A 23,419-nucleotide genomic window follows, 5' to 3' on the forward strand; every position below is an offset into this window, starting at 1 on the left:
CACAGACCCACAAAATGAAGACACCCCTAAAATGAATGACTGGAGCCCTATCCCTCATATTTAAATGGAACATGCCTCTGTCATCACTGTCATATTTAAATGGAATATGCCATCACTGCAGGCATACCTGGTGCTTTTCCACATCCTTGTTCACATGGTCTCCTTTGATTAATAAATCATACTGATACTTGCTGAAACCCTTCCTGCTCTGCAAAGCTCACTTCAGACAGTTGGGTTTGGGTGTAAAGTTGCACGCAGTGGAGCAGGCCCAGTGGGGCTGCCAGGGTTCCCCCCATGTGGACACCACAGAGCCTTACCTTAGGGGTGAACATGTGCAGGATGCCATCAATCGCCCCTCGCAGCAGCAGCCCCCGAACCAGGAAGCAGGCCAACACCACGTAGGGGAAGAGGGAGCTAAAATACATTACCTGCAGAGAAGACAGAGACCCCTGTCAGGCAGAGCCCCTTCTACAGACAGCACCTCCCTTCCCTGCTCACAGCTGGGGCCCATGAGCCTCCTCTGATATCAGGCAGCAGAACTTGGAGCCTGGAGCCCCCAGGCACTGAGCCAAACCCACCATCCATCTGGCCCAAGCAGGAGCAGAACAAGCTGGAGTCAGCATGGCTGTGCCTGGAGCTAGTCTGCTTTTCAAGAGCTGGCAGGACCGAACCAGCAGTTTGTACTCCTAAGTCTCATGTCCCTAGTAGACAGTTCCAGGATCTCCACTGTCCTCAGAAGTTCTATAGCAGAAGACATCTAGGGGGCCTTGACGCTGTTTCCCAACAGAGCCCCATCAGAAGAGAGAGTAGCCTCTAGGGCATCCCGAACCTGAACCACATGCTTCTTGCTAGTTCATATATGTCATGCACCTCTCTACAGCCCCGTGCTCCTGGCACAGAGTCACGCACAAAGAATTTGATCATGGGACCTCGGCTGCAGTGAAACCAACCCTGGGGCACTTAGGACAGGGCAACAGAAAGGCTAAGAGCTATCTGCATGAGTACTGATCCTGCAGCTACCATCAACCAATCCTGGGGCCTCAGGCTACCTGCTTAGTATGCATCCATCTCCCCATCTCTTAAGGGCTGCAATATTCTTAACTCATAACGGTGGTGAGAGCCAGGGATATGCAGATGTGACAGCCCTGATAAATGTCATGAAGTGTCAGCTACTATTCCGGCCTCTAGAGAGGGAAGAGGCTGGTGGCTGAGATGTTACCACCTTTCTGCAACTCAGAATCCTGACTCATCAAGTCTGACAAAGAACCAAGAGCCTCAGCTCAAGCCCTGGACCTGGACAGACTAGCTGTAAGACCTTAGAGGGGGCTCTTTCCCCAGTACAGACCTCAGTTTCCTTCTCTATAAAATGAGTGGAGGAGACATCTCTATCAGATGTCTGTCAGTCTTTCCCTCCCTGGCAGCCCATGAATTCTGCGAGGTCATAAATAATAAGGATTGGAAATGCTGGGAAAGAAGGACAGGGCTGGGCTGTTATGACTTTCACTGGCTGGACTGTTTGGGGGCCCCAAGCTCTCTGCAGCTCTAACTGCCCTTTATCGGCAGACAGCATAGGGCAGAGTTTCATCGAAAACTGCTTAGACTGCCCAATGCAAGGGCTGTTGCTTAGGAACCTGGGGATGCACCATCTAGATATCAAGGTCAGTACCTCTAGCTCCTCGGTGTTTGCAGGGCAGGCCGAAGCTATAAGCACCAAAACAGATGGGGCCCCAGTAACAACTACCCAGCAAGTTCATCCTTGGGCTGTCTGTGGTGGTAATGCTCCCACCCTTCCCGTGAGGCTATTGCTGTCGCTCAAGTATTCTTCCCCTGTGGCCTGGGATCCGAGCTCCTGCTCTCTGGGTCCCGGTTGCCTTTTCCCAGCTCACCTTTCCAGAGGACTGGATACCCTTGACTACAGCCATGCCCACGATGCTCCAGGCCACAAGGAGGCAGAGTGTCATCTTCCAGTTGAGGCCCCCACTCTCTGAGATGGAGTTGGAGATGTCCAAGGCCTCTCGGTACCAGAAGTAGGTAGTTGCTGAGCTCTTCTCACACTCGGGCTCCACCACTGAAACCACAGGAAAGGCCACAGGGCCTCAGCTTCCAGCCCTATGGCCGTCTCCTGTGGTGGACCCTGCCCAGGCAGCAGTGGGTGAGTGGGTAGCTGGAGGAGGACTGTGCCATGATCTGGCAGAACCCGAGGAATCCTGAGTTCCTGGTGGGACCTATGAGCCTTTGAGCCACAATCACATGGCTGAATTCCCACCTCGACCGTCTTCTGCTCACAAGTGCCAAATTTGTCTAAAGGTTCTTGGGGAAAGGCCCTGAGACAGAGGCTGGAAATCCAGATGTCAGGTCACTGGTTAGATGGTCAGCATGAGCGTGGGAAAGGGGGCTACGGGATCTGTTTTCCCGTCTATGGAGTGGGGCACACAAGTCACAACTGTTCTTAGACATATGCTATTGGAGAAACAGAGTAGTTCATAATAACTAAACAAAACTCAATCCCTGAATCCTCTGTGTGCTAGGCTAGCAGGAGATCAGTAGATCATTTCCTCAGGAGAAGGAGAAAAAAAAAAGTATTGGGGTGTGAAGTGAGTTCTCCAAGGTGACTCACTGAACCAATAAAACCCAAAATCTTAGTACTAAACAGTTTAGACTCCTTCCCGGGACGGTGCTGGCTGGAGACCACAGCTGGGGTTCCTCCAGGGTCCCCACACTTGCCTGCCACAGTCCCATTCCTGATGACAGGGCATTCGCTCCAGGGCAGCGGGTACTGGAAGGACTTGAAGAAGTAGAACACGCTCCACCCAATGATGACATTGTAGTACAGCCCAACGAAGAGGCAGACCTGAGGGCAAGGACCAGGGTAAGATCACGGAGGCTGCAGGTAAAGCCGCCCCTGCCTGTACTCCATCCAAGGCGCAGCAGCTCAAAACCAGCCCTGATGGAGGATGTGGGCTGGGTGAGCGTGGGGGGGGGGGGATGCAGAGATGGAGCAGGGGTTGGGGGTCTGCTCCCAGTCCTCCTCCATTCATCTGGTACTCAGACAGTCCACAAAGGAATTCCTGGGATATTAAAATTTTCTCCTTTAAGCAATAAACTCTTAAAATGTTAATTCTTTCCAGTTTGAAATTCCTGTGAGATACTTGAAGCCCTTCCCCCATCATTTCCTGATGACTCGGGACTCTAATCAGAGATGCCCTCCAGGACCACGGAGACACACCACAGTAATGGTCCTTTTAGGCCCAGATAGTGGCACTTTTTGAGATTGTGTGGATTGCTGGTTTTTCCACCTCTTCCCTTTTCTCGGGGGCTGCTCTTCCTTCAGAACAGCAAACAGCCTGCTTCTAGCTTCTAGAGACAAAGCAGTAAGCTTGGCAGAGTTTTATTAAACTAGGCGGGATCTAGCAATGTTTAACAGGCAGGGTTTGGCTGCATCTGCTCCGGATGCTCCGAGGGCCCTTCCAGAGGCCTAGCTGTCCCAGGCGATTCAGATTGCTTGTTAGTGTGAATGCAGAGAGCTCCTGGTCTCTCCCATTTCACACGAGCAACTATGTGGAGGAGCACATGTTCACATACACAGAGAGAAAACGAGGGAGGGGGCTGCACTGGAATAAACACGCAGAGAAGCAGCCCTTCCCTTAACTGTGTTGTTTCCAGCACAGGTAGAGGGTTCCCCTCCTCGTGCGTGTCCAAACATGGCCAGCCTGGTGTTTACACTGGAGCTGGCCATGGGAAGGCGATGCCTGGTCTGACATCAGGATAATCCTCCTACTGTGTTTGACAGAAACCTCAGTCCCTTCCAGAAACTAATTCCAGTTTTTATCTCAAGTATGAGAGTGGTCACCTGCAGGTTTCACCTTCAAGGGATGCTCAGTTTCTTTAGTTGTATACAGCTCTCAGCAAGATTTCACCGACAGCCACACAGATGAGCCCGGAAGTCTCCATCCGAGGCCCGGGAGGTCTCCCAAAACCTTATGCCTCCTGGGTTGGCCATAAGGTGCCCGTCTGAATATTTCAACTGTTTATTGAAATAAATTTATGGCGATCTAGCAAGGCATGCTAAGCCACGTACATTTGAAACTCACTTCCCAAGGAAAGGGAAAAGAGTCCATGAGGAACTGGTAAGGAGTGGTGGGGACCTGGATGGTCCATCTGTTCCCGGATGATAAGGACTGAGATATCCTTGTGAATGTGCCCTGTTTTCCCTCTTTTGCCTCATTTGTGAATGTCGCATATGGTTTCTGGCAGTGGCATCAACTGCCAGTTTAGGAAATGTGGTGACTATGGCCCTGAGACACCATCTGTGAAGAATCTGTTGATGACCCCTCTCGCTCCCCTTGTGTCGGCCCAGGACTCTGGCCTGTAAACCTGGTGACCTCCTCCACACTTTCCCAAAGTGGACCCTCTGCCTCCCGCCCAGTGCCAGCCCCCAGCTCTGAACTCACAATACAGCTGGAGAAGCCGATGCCCCCCAGGCGCGGGCACACGTAATGCCACACACCAATGCTGCCACGGCGGATCCTCTGGCCCACAGCCAGTTCCAGAAAGAAGAGAGGGATGCCAATGATGATCAGCAGCACCAGGTATGGTACCAGGTAGGCACCTGCAAGAAGAAGAGAAGGTGCGGATCAGAGGGACAGTGAGGGAAGGGGTGGCAGCCGTGCCCAACAGTCTCAGACATACTGTGTGGGCAGGGACAACAATGGAAGGGAAAGGTGGCATGTCCAACAGACTCGGGCACAGCTTAGGCCATCTGGAGCTTCCCCGTGAATGCTGCTGCTCAAGGCTGTGATTTTTATCTCCAACGCTGGCCCATTCAGACTTTTCCTCTCCTTGATCCTCTGACTCGGAGCATACGGACACCACTGCCTTCCACTCGCAGGCTGGATTCAGAAGCCAATACCTCATTGCCACTCAGAGAGCCACGTGTCAAGTCACAGACACTGGCCTCATGCAGCACTCTGTGGACACCTGTCCACAACCCTCCCAGATGTCACGGGTCCTGCTCACTCATTCCCACCCACCCTCCCTCCTATTCTGTGGTCCGGCCTGCCGGCATCTGAGACAAATGCTGACACAGCAGACTGAACAACTCGAGAGAAGCCAAGCTTGGACGCTCTCCAGGGAGAGGATCTGATCAGCATCACCATTAATCCACAGCTAATTGGGAGGAATGGAAGAGAAATTAGTTGTTCAGGAAAGCGTGATAAGGGAATCATAAAGGATGGAATGATCTTGCTAAAGATTACAGATAACAAATTAATCTTGCTGTCTTAAACCTAGCTGCAGACACGATCTCAATTCTAGGTGACAGGGCATTTAGCAAGAGAATTAAGGCCACGGCTGGACATGGACGAGTGCACCCCACCAAGAGTTGTGCCAAGAACATAGCCCTGTTGGCAACACTATCAGTCAGGCCCTGCCTGTCAAACTGTCTTGCTTGTTCCTGTCTCCTGGGTTTCCTAGCACCTTCAGGGAAACCCGCTCAAGAGAGGAGTCTCTGAAAGCCCCGGCTACACTGCTCTATCCTGTAGTGGTATTTTATTTATGATCTAACAAATAAAGCTTGCCCGAAGATCAGAGTGCAGAGCTAAGCCACTAGTTAGTCATAGATGTCAGGCAGTGATTGCACAAACTTTAATCCCAGGACTAGGCAGACAGAGGCAGATGGATCTCTGTGGGTTCAAGGCCACCCTAGGCTACAAGAGATTGAATCTGTCTAAAAAAAAAAAAAAAAAGGTGATCCCAGCACTTGGGATCACATGCCTTTAATCCCAGCACTAGGGAGGTGGAGACAGGAGTGATATGGCTGGGCAGAGAGAGGAATATAAGGCAGGAGGAGACAAGAGCTCTGCTGCAGTTTGAGGATTCAGTCTGAGCATGCAGTCTGAGGTTTCAGAGACAGCAGTCAGTCTGAGAATCTGTAGAGACAGGATCGCCACTTCGGTCTGAGCATTGGTTGAGGTAAAGGTTCTCTAATGGCTGGCTCCTTTGCTTCTCTGATCCTTCAGCCTTTACCCCCAATATCTGACTCTGAGTTTTGATTATTAAGAACAACCAGAGTTCGTGCTACACTGTCCCCTGCAACTTACCCTTCTCAAGTGCACGCCTAATCTGCCAATGAACACTGGAGATCAGGCAACTACTGGACACAAAATCTGTCCAGCAGCAGCAAAAGTTGTTTACCATGGATCTCCTCCATGCCAGATTCAGGCTTTGGGGGATGCAGGAGGAACAGAAGACCCAGATGCCATCCTGGGAGACCTCGCGGGAGGCAAGTTCCTCAGATTCATTTAGGCAATGGCAGCAGGCACATTCTGGATTGGTCACACCACAGGGGGCCACCTGAGCACACATCTGCTGAGGGAACTCATGGGGAGAGCCTTCAAGAGAAGCTTCCCACCAAGTCTCACAGAGCAACATCATTTTAACACGCATGCACACGCACACACAAATGCACAAGCATGCACGCACATACACACACAAATGCACACACATGCATGCACGCATGCATGCGCAGGCACCCACCCACTCATTCATCCTATCACTCACCAGCAGCCCCATCAAATGCCCAGAAAAGGGAGGGCCTGAAAAGCCATGGGTATGGACCTCTAGTCTGGCTTGGTCTTTGGTGGAGAGAAACAGTAACAACAGAAGCAACTTACTGCAGGAGGATGACAAGGAGGAGCCTCGCTGGTGTTTTACTTTGTCTCAGGGTCCTCAGGAGGGACACAATGTACAGGGAGATGAGTGTCAGGCTGTCAGAGCACACTGCTGTCTCCTATGTACGTTTCTCTCCTCTTCCTACAGCTGGGGAGATCCTCTAAAAGTGATCTGTGGCCAAAAGGTAGACTGGCTTTCCTTCTGTCCAAGTCACGACTGCAGGTCACGGCCACATGGAGTTTAGTCTAGCCAGAGGGCTCAAGGCCAGGACACTCAGGTAAGCTGAACTCATAGTTAATCAAAGGCACTCTTGTGTGCCAATCATCACTGAGTTCATGCGGCACCCTCTTCTACCTCGGAAAACACGACCTGGAGGCAACAGTGTCTCTAAGGAGTCTCAGGGCTGAGCAGCCGGGAGCATCACTCAGGGCATTAGGACACGGGGTGGAGCCTGACTCTCTGCACTTCACCAGATCTCTCTATATATACCGTGCCTTGCTTTTGGCACAGCCCATTTATTTCTGGGGCTTAAGAGCTCATTTTTTTTGGCCTCCAGTCAATTGAAATATGGATAGAAAAGAAGCTGCGAACAGACTCTGTGATCAGATTATCAAAACTGGAATCCTGGCTCTGACACCTACTTTGCAACTTTGGACAAATTATTTGATGTCTCTTTGCTCTTATTTTGTCATAGATGCAGACAGAATGAAAGTATTAGACGAAGCCATAGGCGATGGCTGATGTGTGTCCATTTTTTTTATTTACAAAAATGTCACTCCATATTCCTCCACTCTCTAAAGGGTGTTGTGAAGAAGGAATGAGGTACTTTGAACAGGAAGGCTAAGCACGAATGCTGCTGTACAATCTTCAGGAGGTCTGGCTGGCAGAGGTGGGTCCCTGAGTGGGCCTTTGAGAGGTACAGCCTGTCCCTGATTCTGTATTATCCTGCTTCCTGCTACTCTGCCTTGTGGTGAGCTCCCCCAACGCACTTCCTCTGACACAGAGACTCATTCGCATTACCACCCTCACAGGCTGAGCTCCCCCGAAACCCTCAGACAAACTGAGTCCTTCCTCTCTCAAGTTTCTTCTGTTAGCTATTTTGTTCCAGTAATGAGAAAAGTAACCGATATAAAGGTGAGGTGTCCCTCTCTGAATGGAGCAGAAATTTTGGGAGAGGCTACAATGGTAGGAACTTGCCGGCAGGAAGAAGCTAAGTCAAAATGCCTAGGAAGCTGTAGCTATCCAACAGGCTGGAGCGTGGTGGTCCCAGGGCAGGGGACTCAGGAGCTATGACGTTCCCTTCATAGCTTTCATAGAAAGGATAGCTTTCTCAGGAACACAGGCGTGGGCTTGGAAATGCAGTTTCTAGCTTTCTGTGTTAGCACTAACTGTCAGCTTGACTACAGTCACGTGAGAAGAGAATCTTGGCTGAGGGATTTCCCAGATCAGACTGGCCTCTGGTCCTGTCTTTCAGGGATTTCCTTCATTAGTAATTGATCCAGAAGAGCCCCGCCCACTATGGGCGGCACCATTCCCTGGGAAGCTGGTCTGGGCTATAAAAGAAAGCAAACAAGGCGCTGTACTGTGAGCACAGCAGCAGGTACTGTTTCTCCGTGATTCCTTGAGTTCTTGCTTGATTTCCTGCCCTGATTTCCCTCAGTGATGGCCTGTGTCCTCACTGAAGTTGCTTTTAGTCAGTGTTTCATCACAACAGAAAAGAAACGAAAACATGAGCCCACCAAGGTTTTCTTTATTTTCTGTAATCTTCCCATCATTTCAAGCCAGCCTGCCTCTGGAAAATTCTGATAAACTTCCACACTCTGGAGAGACAGCCAGTGCCTAGGGATATCTGTCTGCTCTGGGCTTTGTCAGCACCGACGACAATTTTATAGGACGCCACACGCGCCAAAGGAATTTGTAACCAGGTGCAGTGTGAGGCTCCTCTACAGGCAGCCAGCCCATGTGGTGTAATGTGCACAGGCCACACCCACCAGGTGGAATCCCACAGCATTAAGCCTTCATGTCACATGACCTGGGAAAATTACCCAACCTCTCTGTGCCTTGGTTTTATAGTCTCTAAAGTAAAGACAATGACCTTCTCCTTAAACAAGGTCGCTGGGAGGGATGGATGGATGACCCATGTGAAGCTGGCGCTTGGTTGTTCCAAGATGCTCAAAGAGGAGGAGTTAAGCCATTAAGCGCTTACAACCGTGCTTCCTGTCTCTAAGTGTTTGATAGTAACAGCCAACAGTTGTTCTTTACCAAGGTAGTATATAAAATTCACTTAATCCTTCCAACTACCAAGAGTAGACAGGAAGCACTCTTATGTTCAATTTACAGGGTAAGCACTGACAAGCAGAGGTCCAGCAGCTTGTACTAGGGACCAGGACTCACTGGCTATGCTAGAATGGGATCTGAACCATGGCAGTCTGGAGCCAGAACCCCATTCTTATCATAACCTCCAGCCTTTTTATACCTATGAGCCACTGTGTGACTCAATGACTCTTGTTATGGAATTCTGCACTCCTATCTCTAAGGACTCCAGGTCTGCCTCAGCAAAGGCATGGTCCTTTCTACCCCAGCCCAACTCATTTTCCAGGTACCCTTGATCAATCACGGTTACCTCTTACCTCCTCCATTTTTCTGGCACAGGTAGGGGAACCTCCAGATGTTGCCAAGACCCACAGAAAAGCCAATCTGGGCCAGGATGTACTGCAGCTTGCTATTCCAGGCCGGCCGGTCCTCTGCATCCAGCTCCTCCTCCGCTGCCTTCTGCTTGCCACCTGTCTCGCCGGCCACATTCAGTACACTCTGCTTATAGTCCACAGGCTCCTCGAGGGCCAGCAAGTCAGCCACGGACTCAGTGACATGCTCATTGCTGTGTTCGCGCTGTGTCACCTTGCTGTTCTTCGGCATGGGTGCCACCGGGGCTGTGTAGCCCTGTTCCCCAGCACACAGAGAAGGTGGGGTTCGGCTCCTGTCAGCTCTTTCTCATCCAAAGGCCTGTGGAAGCAGATAAACAGCAGAGGATTGGTGGGCAATGCCAGAAATAGGGAGCCCAGAGTATAGAGACAGAACCCAAATCAAGTACCAGGATATATCCCATACTGGCCCCCAGTTTCCAAGTGTTGAGTTCAATTTTGTCCCCAGCAGGATGATCACTGGGGAGCTGTTTTCCCATAGGTGTTACCTGGGTATCACTAGAAGGTGCTGGAAACCTAATGGGGCAAAACCTGCAAAACCCAAATACAGGTCCTCTACCATGACCTTTATCTTTCATCATCATAGCCTAGAGTGGTCAAGACCTCTGGAGATACCCAAACTCTTCCCCTTCTGAGGTAGTGTGGTTGTGACTCACACCTACCTCTGTGGTGTTCTATTAGCAAAAACCACTTGGTGGGACCCTGGGGTGGTAGTTAATTTCAACTGTTAACTTGATGAATTAAGGAACACCTTTGAGTGTTTTAAGAGGGTGTTTCCAGAGAGGATGAAGCAAGGGGGTACTATGCACCCTGAATGTGTGCCAGGCTACCCCATTGGCCGAGGTCCCAGATGGAGTAAAACGGGTAAAAGGGAGCCAATAAGTCAGCCTTCCCTTTCCAAGCCTCCTAGTCTGTGCAGAGAGGAGAAAGCAGTCTCATGTGCCCACCTGCCACTGCCCTCACCACCATGCTTTTTCCCCGCCACTGACTGTGTTTCCTTAATTTATAAGGCAAAAGAAGTCCATGGTAGTTTTAATGTAATTGGTCCCATAAGCTCCACAGGGAGGAGCGTTATTAGGCTGCATGGCCTTGTTGGAGTAGGTATGCCCATGTTGAAGGAAGTGAGTCATTGTAGAGGCAAACTTTGAGGTCGCATATATGCTCAAGCCATGCTCAGTGACTCAGACCACTTCCTGTTGTCTGCAGGTCAAGACATATGACCCTCAGCTCCTTCTATGTCTGCCTACATGCTGCCACGTCACACCGTGATGATAACAGACTAAACCTCTGTAAATGTAAGCCACCTCAATTCAATGCCTTTCCTTTATAAGAGCTGCTGTGGTCATGGTCTCTCCACAGCAATAGGAATCCTAACTAAGACAAAGGCCTTCTTCTCTTAAGTTGCTTCCTGTCAGATCTTTGGCTACAGCCATGAGACAATAACTATACACACAGAAACTCGGCGTCTGACTTCTCTAAACTCTTCTTTGTCAAAACATAACCCATGGGCCAAGGAGTCACCAGGAGTTCGGTAGAAATGAGAGCCTCCCTAGGATTCCGAAGGCTCCCTGAGTCTCACTATGGGGATCCTGGACAGTAGCTACCAGGTTCCTCTAATTTCCCTGGCAGGAAAGCTGCCCAGGCTCCGCTATGGATTCTGGCACCAGAGCCCTCGAAATGTTTGCTTGGTGCCAACAAATCCTGGGTCATTGCTCAGCACTGACATTATCTGAGGGCCACTGCAGCCAAGAGCTGGTTCTCCATCCTTTGAGAGACAGCTTTATGGCAGATAACGTCTGCACAACATGGGCGGGGGTGGCAAAGCCCTCCCCTCCTCTGCCACCCCTCATTTGTCTTTTACACTTTCCCTTACAGAAAGGAAGCACCAAGAAAACGAGTGCTTTGAAGAATCCAGCGCTCTGTTATATTTCAAGGCACCTCCTCATTAAGCAGAGGCTGGAGAATTTAAAATACAACACACACACACACCCCAGCCTACCGTTGCCCTGCATCTTTCTAGGGATGTAAATTAGGCAGCTCTGTAATTACTTTATTAAGGGAACAAGCTGTCTCTGGAATCCAGGCTTGCTATTCTTCTCGTGTGTCTGTGCCCCCTGAAAAGCACAGGCAAGGTCACTGTGCGGCAGAAGGGCACAAGGGATTCTTGCTTCTGGGGTTGATGCAACCGTCCTGGCTAACTCCAGCCAGGACCTGACCAACCCTGCTGCATGTGTGATAAACCTGTGAGGCCTTATGATGACAGGGGTGGGGGCATCCATGCTAGTCTGTGAGACTGGCTAGCTCTCCCCAGGCCAGGCTGTGGAGCACAGCAGTAGGTAACACTGACCTGCACTCTTTGTTCAAGAACAGCAGTGAATCTTTTGCAACTGCCCTCTCCACGCCAGAAACAAGACATCAAGGTCTTGGGCTTTGGAGGAACCAGGGCAGAGTCAGCCTCAGAATTCCTAATAAGACATTCTGTTGAGACTCCACAGTGGGCTAGCTGAGTATCCCATTGCATCCTGGAAGATGCCCCAAGTTGGCACAGTGGGCTAGTTGAAAATCGCATTGTGTCTCTCTCTTTTATGGTTTGCCTCTCAGCACAGGAGAGGCCCTGGGGAGACAGGCCAAGGAATTTGTGTCCCACTTTTCATGGGTGTCCTCTGAAGCATGAGAGAGTACCTAGGTAACCAACTGAGACTTCTGTGCCCCTTTTCCATGCCCCTAGAGGGTGCCCAAGGTGGCACTTGTGTATCTGTGGGCTCTTCAGCCCTCAGGACTCTCTTCCCCGCTGCCATGTAGCCCATGCTACACAATGAAGAGTACTACAGAAGTTATGTTATAGGGAGGCCTGTGCCTGGACCTGGCATGTCAGGGCGAGTGCCCCCATGGACCCCACGGCACTCAGCTGGAGGAAGCCTAAGGAATTCACACGCACTCCTTGTCTGGGAACCTACTCCTCCCCTGCAACTAACCTTGAAAGCTTTTACTGCAGATTAGAGCCGGGGATACTGGTTGTGGGGTCTGGAGATTGCAATCTGGGATGCCTTGGCTTAGAGTTTCCTCCAGTTGTCTTTCTCACACAGGAGTTCAGGAACGTTCTGCAGTGCATTAGGTCTGATCATTAGGCTCGAAGTGGAAAAAGCCGGGGGAGATCCCACCAGCTGCAGAATCCGTCTCGATGCTAACCAGCTAGAGCATGTTTCCCCTAAATACCTGGAGAGTAGCAGCTCTAGCCGCTAATGTGGAAAAAAAAAGTGCCACCACTTTCAGCTAGGAACACTCAAGGACAGAGGCAGCACACAGTTGGGAAGACAGAGCTGCTTGACCAGCAGCCACAGGGCCACACTCAGTATGGCTTTCCTCCTCCTGATGTCACTCAGAGTGTCCTCCAATCTGTGAGATGGTGCCCAGGGACCCCTGTACCACTGCAGGACGCAAGCTCATGTTATGAGCCTGTAAGCTGCACTGCTGGGCTGTAGCCACAACGAGGAAGTTTTGAATCCAGTGATACTTCCAGGTGATGACCCAACATGACATTGGGTATACAGATATACATATATGTGCGTGTGTGTGCATGTGTGTGTGTGTGTGTGTGTGTGTGTGTGTAAACTAAGGCTCATAGAGAGGAAATACATTACTCAGAGTACTCAGGTCCTCCTGACACCCTAAGAGGGTATCCTGCCAGGATTGATGCTGTTGATCTGGGGGGAGGGGTTGCAGGAAGAAAGCAGGCATCCCAGGATCTGTTCTGGGGAACGTGATGCTGCAGTGAGCATGACAGACCCCCTTTCTTTTGGAGGGCCAGGTACTGAAGAAATAAATATCAAATGTAATGGCCAGGGGTGATGTGCGCTGCAAAGAGGAACAGCATGGGCAGAATGGCACCAGCTGCCTTCATGCTGGGGAGGAAAGAAGCCAGGAAGGGCATCATCTGGAGCAGAGGCCCAAATGACAGAAGAGAGCACTAGCAGAGATGAAACACACACACACACACACAAGCGTGTGCGCGCACACGTGCACACGCACTCTCTCATGTATGCACACACGTGTGCATGCCCACACTTATGAAAGGAAGCTCTGTGAGTAATTCAAGAACATCAGTGTGACCCAAATAGCCAGGGTGAGGAGGGAGAACAGGGAAAATATGATGGGTAGTAAGGACTTGGATGGGCATTCTCCATGAAGTGTTGAACACATACTAGCCCTGGAAAAGACCCATTAGTTACCTAAGTGCCAATTCCCTCGTGATGAAAATGGCTCTATTTAATGACAGGCTCCCTCTCCCAGAAAGCTAGAACACATGGCTGGAAGTGCCCAGCACAGAGCTAGGGCCCAGCCACCAACAGCTGCAGCCTGAAGGCCTGGCAGTATTCATCTTTGCACGTTAAACTATGTAAGAGCTCATTTATATTTGCTTACATGATTCTCCTTTCTCCTCAGAAAGAACCGGAGTGGCGGGGTGGTGGTGGCGGCGCACGCCTTTAATCCCAACACTCAGGAGGCAGAGTCAAATGGATCTCTCTGAGTTTCAGGCCAGCCTGGTACACAAAGCAAGTTCCAGGATAGCCAGGGCTACACAGAGAAACTCTGTCTCAAAAAAAAAAAAAAAAAAAGAAAAGAAAAGAAAAGAAAAAGTAAGAAAGAAAAAACCAGAGTGAGCAGAGGGTGTGAGAGGTGGCAGCTGGTTGAAATGGCCACCTTTTTTTCTTTTGTGTTGCTGATGGTCTAACCCAGGGCCTTGTGAGTGCTGCCACTGAGCTACATCCACACCCCGGAAATGCTTCATTCTTCATAGCAAGAATGAGACCCTCCTAAGGCTTCTCACCAGCACCCCACTCATCACATCCTAAACCCCAAAAGAGCCAAGTAAACACCACCAGCTCCAGGTGGTTTGGATCCAAAACCTCAGCAACATTATTTATAAAAGATAACTATTAGTAATAAAAATAGCTCATAGTTCATATATATCATTTGCGATCATTTGAAGCCATTAAACATTTTTGTGCACCATGCTGGTATAGTATGGAGTATTGATTATGTTGGGCTTGGGTTCAAATCCCAGCATCACTAGGTATCAACTGCCCAGGTTTCGGTTCCCTCATCTGTCACAGGTATATTCTAAAGTGTCCCTCACAATGCCAAGACTCAAAGAGATTCTCACAAATGCTTCTCTCTATGGGCTCTCTTTTGAGCTCCACTCCAGCTCAGGAAAGCAAGCAGTAAACTGCACGCGTGTCATTTACACATGAGAGCACCCAGAAAAGGGCCACACTTCACAGGTCTACTCCTCTTCCTGTTCATTCTCCAGGCTATTCGCCATCTTTGACATGTTTTAAATTTTTACTGCATTTATTTATTTATGTGTGTTGTAGAATGTTATTTTAAAATGTGTTACCTTTGTTTATGCTGTGAAACATTTGTTTTAAGGGTGCAAAGATGTATTGCATTCTTTTATGTTGAATTTGTTTAACTCTGTGAAGCTGTGATTCTTTGCCTGTCTAAAACACACGATGATCTAATAAAGAGATGAACAGGCAGGAGAAAGGATAGGTGGAGCTGGCATGCAGAGAGAATAAATAGAAGGATAAGTCTGGGTGGAGAAGAAAGGGCAAGAGAAGAAGAAGGATCAAGATAGAACAAGGAGAGGAGGACATCAGGAGCCAGCCACCAGTTACACAGCAAGTCACAGAGAAAGAAGTAAAGAAAGGTATACAGAAATAGAAAAAGATAAAAGCCCAGAGGCAAAAGATTGATGTGACGATTTAAGATAAGAAAAGCTGTCTAGAAACCAGGCAAGCTAAGGCCGAGCAGTTATAAGAAAGAATAAGACTCCATGTGTGATTTATTTGGGAGCCAAAAGAATAAAACAAACAAGCAACAAAAAAAGTTCCTACATTTTGGTGTTCTAATGTGGGGCTAGAGTAAAAAAAAAAATCCAACAACATGTGTGTAACATAAGTTTCTGTCCCTCTAGGTCCCTCAGCCATTCAGTCCCAAAGAAACACACAGAGGCTTATATTAATTATAAACTGTTTGACCTATTAGCTCAGGCTTATTATTAACTAGCTCTTACAACTTAAATTAACCCATAATTCTTGTCTAAGTTTAGCCACATGGCTTTGTATTTTTTCTCAGTGCAGCATTCTTATCTTGCTTCCTCTGTATCTTGCTGGTGACTGACTCTGTCTTGCCTCTTCCCAGAATTCTCTAGTCTGGTTGCCTCACCTATACTTCCTGCCTGGCTACTGGCCAATCAGCATTTTATTAAACCAATGCAAGTGACAAATATTTACAGTGTACAAGAGCATTATCCCACAGCACATGTGTGTACATATATATGTATGGCACAGCATACACACACGAAGATCGGAGAACAATTTGTGGGAGTTGGTTCTCTCCTTCCACCATGTGGGTGGATTGAACTCAGGTCTTCAAGCTTGGCAACAGTTTTCTTTACCTCCTAGGCCGTCTCAGCAGCCCTGTAGAGCTTCTTTAGAAGGAAGTTGGTACCAGCAGCTTGAAATGATGCTTCTTAACCCAAGCCCTCACCAACCCACAAGCCCGGAGACCATGCACTGGCTTAGTCTTTGGCTAAATGCCAGATTTCAGATCAGAGTGTGGGGATCCACAGTTACCTAGCCAATGGCCCTAAAACAGCCTTGGACAAACACCAGGATGCTAGAACCCTAAGAGGACAACCTCTCTCTGCTCTGCCTTTACATCCCTTAGGACCAGCCATGAGTCAGATATGTAGCCAGCACCCTAACTTCACAGGACCTCAGTTTCCTTGTGTGCAAGAATCAGGAATCTGTGCAGCCTTCCAGCATTCATCCAGAGTGCTGCTCCTGCAGGTGGGTATGAGCAAAACATGACCACCCAGGCACTGGGTGTAGCAGGCTCTGCGGTCTGTCTGTCCTGCCCCTCTCCACCAGCTGAGATCCTGCTGGAGTGTAGGAAGGAGGTGTTAACAACCAACCACACCACACTCCAGTTATCCCCCTGTAGTAGCTGGGGTAGACTGTAATGTCTTTCAGGAGCAGCACATCAGACGGCGAAGCTGCACGGTACTCTGAACGGAACGCCTCAATGACTTAAAGCACAACACAGAGGGGCTCGAGAGCAGAGCCAGTCTTCAGTGCCAGCTAGTCACTTAGCAACCCGTGCGGCTCAGCGCTCAGAATAGCTCATGTGAGAAAAGCAGGACTGAGCAGTGAACTGTGAATCTTCTTTAAAGGAGAGGGAAAAAATATAGTGAGACTAGGAGGCAGACAGGTAGAAATATCTCCTGCCAGAGCTCTAATGGCCCCACAACAAATGTTCAGGCACAACACCTTGGTAATCAGCGTGGGCAGGGCATGGCTGTTCTCACCCTGTGAGCAGCACCACACCCAGAGCCCCCTACCCCAACGCCACTAAAGACAGGGAAAAAAAAAAAGGCTCTTCTGGAATGCTAGATTAGCTCCTCTAAATCTGGGGTGTCTCTTGTTCAGAAAGGTTGGACCAGGTCACTGAAAATATGAGCTCCCCGGAGAAGCAGAGTAAACATGATGCCATCTTTGGGAAAGCAGGTGTCCGCCCAACTATTCACACTTCAGTGCACACATTTTTCCAGTCTGGGGTGTGCCCAGTTCTGCTCTCTAAAGTTTATGGCTCTGGAAAGCATCCTGTGACCCAGTCATTCTGAAGAAAACCCTTCACACGGAGGCAGACGCTAAGCGGGAATTGAGAATTCTACCCTTTGGGTCTCAAGGCCAAGGTCCAGCTCAGGAATATCCGGCGGTGAAAAAGAAAATGTGGCTAGACCCTTTTCCCTCAGAGAATGCATAGTGGCTTCCTGAGCTCCATATGACCTCAGTTTTCCTAATGACCTCAGTGCCTCTGGGCTTCCACACAGCTCAACACAGGTTGGACTGCTATCAGAGACACAAACTGTCCTCCAAATTATTTTTAATTCTTTTCTCCAAATTTCTGACAGTCATCAATGGTAAGCTGATACGCCCTGCATGGTTTTGAGGCAGCTTTCCTTGGACTTCCTCTCCCAGGACATGCCTGCCTGCAGGGACTCCCAGTCCTGTTTTGAATTCCTCTCACTCCATCCAGTTTTCATGAAGTCTTGCAGGAGTGTCCATCTCTGTCCTGACCCCACCACCCTGCTCCGCTTCAGGCCCTTTGTTTGCTTAGGAACCTTTACATTTTTGTTTATATATACACACGTACATACCTGTTTGTGTTAGTGTGTGTGTATGTGTGCATAAGTGCATGCATGTGCAGGTCTGAGGATGACTTGTGGGAGTTGGTGCTCTCTGTCCACCACAGGTCTTAGCAGAAAATAACTGTCCCCACTAAGCCATCTTGCTGGCCCTTACATGTGACCTTCAGAAGCAACTGCTAGAAATACCATCTCACTCAGATTCACTGCCCTCTAAAGAGAATCCATAGCCCTTCTTTTTTTTTCTTTTTCTTTGTTTTTGTTTTGTTTTATTTTAGAGACAGGGTTTCTCTGTGTAGCCCTGTCTTGGAACTTTCTTTGTTGACCAGGATGGTCTCAAACTCAGAGAGAACTGTTTGCTTCTGCCTCCCAAGTGCCAGGATTAAAGGTGTGCACCACCATGCCCAGCCCTACAGCTCTTCTTAAGTCATTTGATTTCCTCCATGCCCACATAGATATTGTCCTTCAATTCCCCCCTCTACAGCAACCCTTCCATGTTCTCAACCTCCAGGAGCCTTCTAGGTTCACCTCTTCACTTTACCGTAGCAACACCTTTTATAATTCTTTGAGTAAGCACAATTGTGCTTCCTCGTCCCTTCTCCACGTACTCTGTGAGACTACCTTGGCTCCTGGGTACATGCCCCATTCCTTTCCCAAACAGGACATTCCTTGAGGCAGGAAGCAAGGGCTCAGCTTTTTGTCCACCTTCCTTATTTCTTGTGCAGCTACTGCCTGTTATACACAGGCTACCCAGGAAAAATTTCCAGGGTGAACTTCCTTTCCCACCCTCCAAGAACAACCTTCTTTCCATGTTGAAATTTCAACCACTGCTTTTAAAACAAATGGGAAGAGTGAAGAATGAGCAGAGTTGACCGGGGAGACACCAAGCAGGACCAGAAGACTGCAGGGCTCTGCCAGAGTAGTCACCAAATGCAGCTCTCTGAGCATGTGGGGAGGACCCAGCACATAGAAGCCAGGTTTCTGTTTCTTATTCATCTGCAAAATAGAGAGCATCGCTTACCTACCAGCTGCATCTGGCTACCACATGGGCAGCAGGAAAAGGAGCAGAAACTCCTTGAGGAGTCAAACACAAGGAATGGTGGTTGTCTGATCATTCATTTTGCCGGCATGTAGGGTTTGTATTTTGGTCTCCTATTTGGCAACACTAAATTCTGATGTTTTTTTCTATTCATGCATGCCCAATAAATATGCTATGAAAAAGTGAACCTGCATATTGAAGGCCCCTTAATTTTTTCCAGCCTGAGTTTAGTTTCCTAGTTTAGATATTTTTCCATTTTCTGATGCAATATTCTGATGTCATGCCCCAAGGATGTCCTCTGGTGGTAATTTAAAACTTGAGGTGTATCAAGAAGTCTGACCATGATCCACTGGCTTTTTCTGCTTTCAGAGGAGCCAGTATTTATATTCCAACTTCACCACCTCACAAATAGGATTCATCCTCATCTCAGGAGTGTGGACGGGTACCATGTGCCAGGGGTCTGGGGGGGGATGATTCCCAACAATAAATGAGGCCGAGGAGTCGATGCCCCCCCATCACCTTCCTGTCATGTCTGCTGGGTGTGTTCTTTGTGGCTAATATTTTGTTTTCTTAGTCAAGACAGAAAAGAAGCAGGAAAAGAGGCAGATGGTCCAGAGGGGGAGGAACTGGCACTGGAGGACGTGGGCGTGGTCAGCGCAAATAAGATCCTTTGGTTCTGTTTACCATTTCACAAGAGGGGGAAATGCACGCTCAGTATGTTAGATGGGCAGCACGGTGCCTCTGCATGAGTCCGCTCTGACGGAACTGGGTGCTGAGTTCTTTTCTGGGGGCTTCTGGAAACACAGCAGGGTGTAGCCATAGCGATGTGCAGCGCCCAGATCACACTGCCTCAGTTCCACCGCTGTGCAAGCCACGGTGCTAACACCCTTCACCCACTGTTCCCCCTTAATCCCTCCATAATTCTAACAGGAAGATGTCACTGGTGAAGAAGTGCAAGCTATGAGGAACGGCCTATGTTTCACAGAGCTCAAGAGTCTTTGATCTTGGGCCAAGGGAAGTAGGTCACCCCTGCCACACACCAGCTGCCATTTTGAAATGGACATTGATTACACATTACGGACTGCTCTTAAGATGTATCAGTGAGCATAAACACGCATTTTGGAACTGATGGAATAGGGCAACTAGTGCGTGGCCAGAAAGCGGAGGCCACTGGATCTGCACGGCCATGGGCTGACTCCAGGGCCTGACTCCAGCCCGGCTGCCATCATAGGAAGTCATGGGGTTTAGAGGCAGGCAAGCTTGCTATGTGTCCTGCTCTGCCATCTACCAGCAGTGAGTCTCTGGGAAAGTGTGTAGCCTCTTTTGATCCCACATCCTGGACCTGGAAAGGTGGGGGATGAAAACTGATTCATGTGTATAAAAACATAAGGACTGTGGTCAATTGAGCCCCCACCCTCCAAAAGCCAATACCAGCTGCCTCCTTTAGTACAGAAAATGTAGGAATTTGGCTCAACCCGCAGGAACATACACCTGTGATCCTACGATGCCCTGAAATAAATGTGGAACAGGCACACCGGGGCCCACAGACATGGTGAGCTGCTGGGGACATGCAAGTTCTCATTACTAAAATGACTTGCCACTGTCCTCTTGGGCTGCAGGAGTGAAGCCCAGAGTTCTGTAAGTTAGAGGCACTACTGAAAATACTTTCTTAAATTTTTTTTGTTTTCTTTGTTTCCTTTATTTCTTTCAATAAATATACACTGTGTGTCAGGCCCTGTTCTAGGACAGCAGAGAACAGAGGAAATTATGTTCCCGCTCTGTGAGATTTATATTCTCATGCTGGGAGGCAAATAAATACATGATACATAATGCAAAGTATGAGAAAATAGAGTTGGGGCAGAGGTGCTATGAGATACAGAGGCGTTAAGTCAGCGCACTCGGGTAAGATAACACAAGGGCCTAAGCAGAGAGAGAACGAGCCATTCTGATATCCTGGGAATGCATTCAGGAGAGAGGAACCAGAAGGCACAAAGGCTCTGAGATAGGACCAGGGTGTTGGGCAGTTGTAAGCAACAGAAAGGTTTATGACCAGAGTACCCTGAGTAAGGGAAGTTGGGAGGGGCTGAGGCAGGAAGATAGGGACCCTCTAGAGCAGGCAGGACCCACAGTCATGGGAAACAGTCTGTGCTTTCTTTGAGGCTGGAAGAAAGATCTCAGAGATTCGTGAGTTGAGATAGGATCTGACATGAATGTTTTCAGAAGGATCAATAGCTGATTGTAACTCAACAACTGGAGGAAGTGGGAAGGCAGACGAAAGATGGCATAACCTGGACCAAGCTGTTGCAGGAGGCATAAGTTTTGAAGAGAGGAACACAGGAAGCCAGGCTGGTGAAGGAAACTCCAGGCCCCAGACATGAGGTCCATGTGTACACCAAATTTAAGAACGAAAAAGGTTGAAATTAGACATGAAGACAGAAGCGACTAGCTGAAGGCCTTGATCTCTTCTTTCCCTACCCATGGGGACTCAGGATGGTGGCAGATGGGTCTCTTCGCATCTGCCCGAATCTTCTGACCTGGATTTTCTTAAACTCGTTATTTTCTCTGGTTTCAAAGACACACAGAAGGATCAGAGTGTCCAATTACCTGAGTTAGCCAGCAGAGTTCTGAAGAACACTTGAAGCAATAGTAATCAGAAACCCTTAATTACAGTCCCCACATGGCGTCTCCTTCCTGGGAACAAGAAGAGTCGGATCTCTTTCCTTAGCTCTCTGTGCAGCTTGGTGGACAGCTGGGCAAGAAACTGTTCCTTCCTGGGGACAAGGCACAGCAAAGACCTACTATGCTCGCAATGACGAGGAAAGCGCCACCATCGTTTGATAGGAGAAGATTCTGAGGCAGAGAAACTCTAACCATCGTGTACACGGTTACCCAGCCATTAAGTGCAAGCATTGAGCTTTAAATGGTGACCTACCAAGCTCTGTAGTGAAGACTCCTTCGCATGTGCTGGTGTTTCCCAACTGTTTACAAATCATGGTACCCAGAAAGATTAATACTTGTCTGGAACATTGCGGAAAATGAAGGAGGCTTCACAACCCTGGGCCATCCCCAAGCGATTCCCAGAGAGATGGGCATCATGGTTTCTGGATCACAGGCACCCTCTAGCACCGACTGGGAAGACCTGTAGTGTGTCCTGCGGCCGTGCAGAACGGGGCACCGCTACAGGCCAAGTGGAACAACTTGAGGGACCATGGCCTCTCCCTGAGGTCAAGAGCTTCCTTACTCCCTTGGGTCCTTCTCTGAAACTAACAGCATACTACTCTAGGGTCAAGAGGTCAAGCAGAGTCTTCCTGGCTGTTGTAAGGAAGCCCCTGATTACCAGTAGGCAGCTGGCTTCCGGGTGTGGCAGGACCTTGGACAGCGCCCACCAGCCATTCTGGGAACCAGCCCAACAGCTCAGCAGGAAAAAAAACGCCAGCTCCCCTTCTCTTAGATTCCACAAGAAGAGGTAGTCTAAATCCTCACTGGCTTCCCATCTGGCAGCACCTGCTGGGACCACCCTACTGGATGACAGTCACATCTTTTGTGAATAGCCCCTTCTGCTCTGCTCACAGCCCCTGCGGGCCATTAAACCACAGGGGTCTCCAGTCGCAGAGAGAAAAATAGAATTGACAGGGTTTTGGGAGAATGGACCAGTGAGTTCTATTTGTGAACAAAAGAATAGGTGGCAAATTAGTAGCGCATAAGAAATTCTAGCTAAACCAATAAGTATAAATGACGGAGTGGGGTGAGGCGACCTGCTGTCTTCAGATAAACTGCTGGGTAAGCTCGAAAGCATCCTGCCAGGGCTTAGAGCTGGGGTTCCTCTGGCCCTTAGTAGGTGTCACTCCCATCCCACAAGAACTAAAGAAGAAAGGGGTCTTTACACCTCAACTCCAAGTTGTGGGCAGAGGCAGCCTAAGACTCACTGGACCCAGAACCATTCTCCAACAAATCCTACCTGGTTCTGAGATAAGAATTCCTTCATGACTCAGTAATAATTCATACTGCCTCTGAGCCTATGTTCTCACATAGGAGCTTCCTGTGCACAGTGATATTTAGTTATGTGTTTTTAAATAGCTGAATTTGCACATCGATGAATACCTTGGTATTAAAAAAGAAAACTACTCATGAAAAGAGGAGAGAGAGAATGAGTATCAGCAGATTGCATCACCACAAAATGGCTGCCCCTGAAGCAAAGGTTTCTGGATAACTTCTGTCTGCTGGGGCAGGGTACCATTCATGCTTACCTTTCAGTTATCCTTCCTTATTACAGAAACTTCTCCTTCAAGGTCTCTCTCTGGTGGTCTGTGGGTAGGAGGCAGGCTAGGACAATATAGACCTCTGGGAAAGACAGACAGACAAGAGGAGCCACATGCCAGTCTCCCCAGAACAGCCCAGGAAACAGGGGTAGAGGCCTGAGAAGAGGCGAGCCTCCATGGAATGTGAGACCAGAAGCAAGCAGACCCCCTTCACCAGCCCCTGCCAGCAGCTACGATTCTGATAAATAACCGTGCTATGCCAGCAGCTTGGCTCTGGGGTCTGGGCCTCATCAGAGACTGTAAATCCCTGGCACACACTGTCCAGCAGGGAAACCTGACACACCAGAGCTCCCAGCAGCGACCGGCTGTCCTTGATTCTGCGGATGCAGAGATTCTCAGGGCAGCGTCCGACCTGCTCCACCTCATCTTTCCCGGCTCCAGGCACCAGCCCTGAGTGGACACACTTCAAGGGAATGAAATCTGGAGCTGTCAAGTCAAGAAGAGGAAGACAGGACCAGCACAGAAAGCACCAAGGTAG

The 23,419-nt window shown here is 49.2% G+C and overlaps 1 protein-coding gene across 1 annotated transcript in view; it reads right to left on the reverse strand.

The window, feature by feature from the left end:
* The window catches only part of Slc6a17 (solute carrier family 6 member 17), a 47,813-nt gene that overhangs the window by 20,588 nt on the left and 3,806 nt on the right, over positions 1-23,419 (reverse strand). The window contains exons 2-6 of the mRNA XM_050127843.1: positions 9,300-9,672; positions 4,452-4,609; positions 2,725-2,851; positions 1,887-2,068; positions 318-428 (exon numbers count right to left, since the gene is read on the reverse strand). Of these exons, the coding sequence (XP_049983800.1) occupies positions 318-428; positions 1,887-2,068; positions 2,725-2,851; positions 4,452-4,609; positions 9,300-9,585 (864 nt within the window). The 5' untranslated portion in view covers positions 9,586-9,672. The remainder of the gene's footprint in view (positions 1-317; positions 429-1,886; positions 2,069-2,724; positions 2,852-4,451; positions 4,610-9,299; positions 9,673-23,419) is intronic.

This window comes from Alexandromys fortis, unplaced genomic scaffold, assembly GCF_014885135.2.
Source record: "Alexandromys fortis isolate MF-2015 unplaced genomic scaffold, M_Fortis_MF-2015_v1.1 scaffold_292, whole genome shotgun sequence".
NCBI lineage: Eukaryota > Metazoa > Chordata > Mammalia > Rodentia > Cricetidae > Alexandromys > Alexandromys fortis.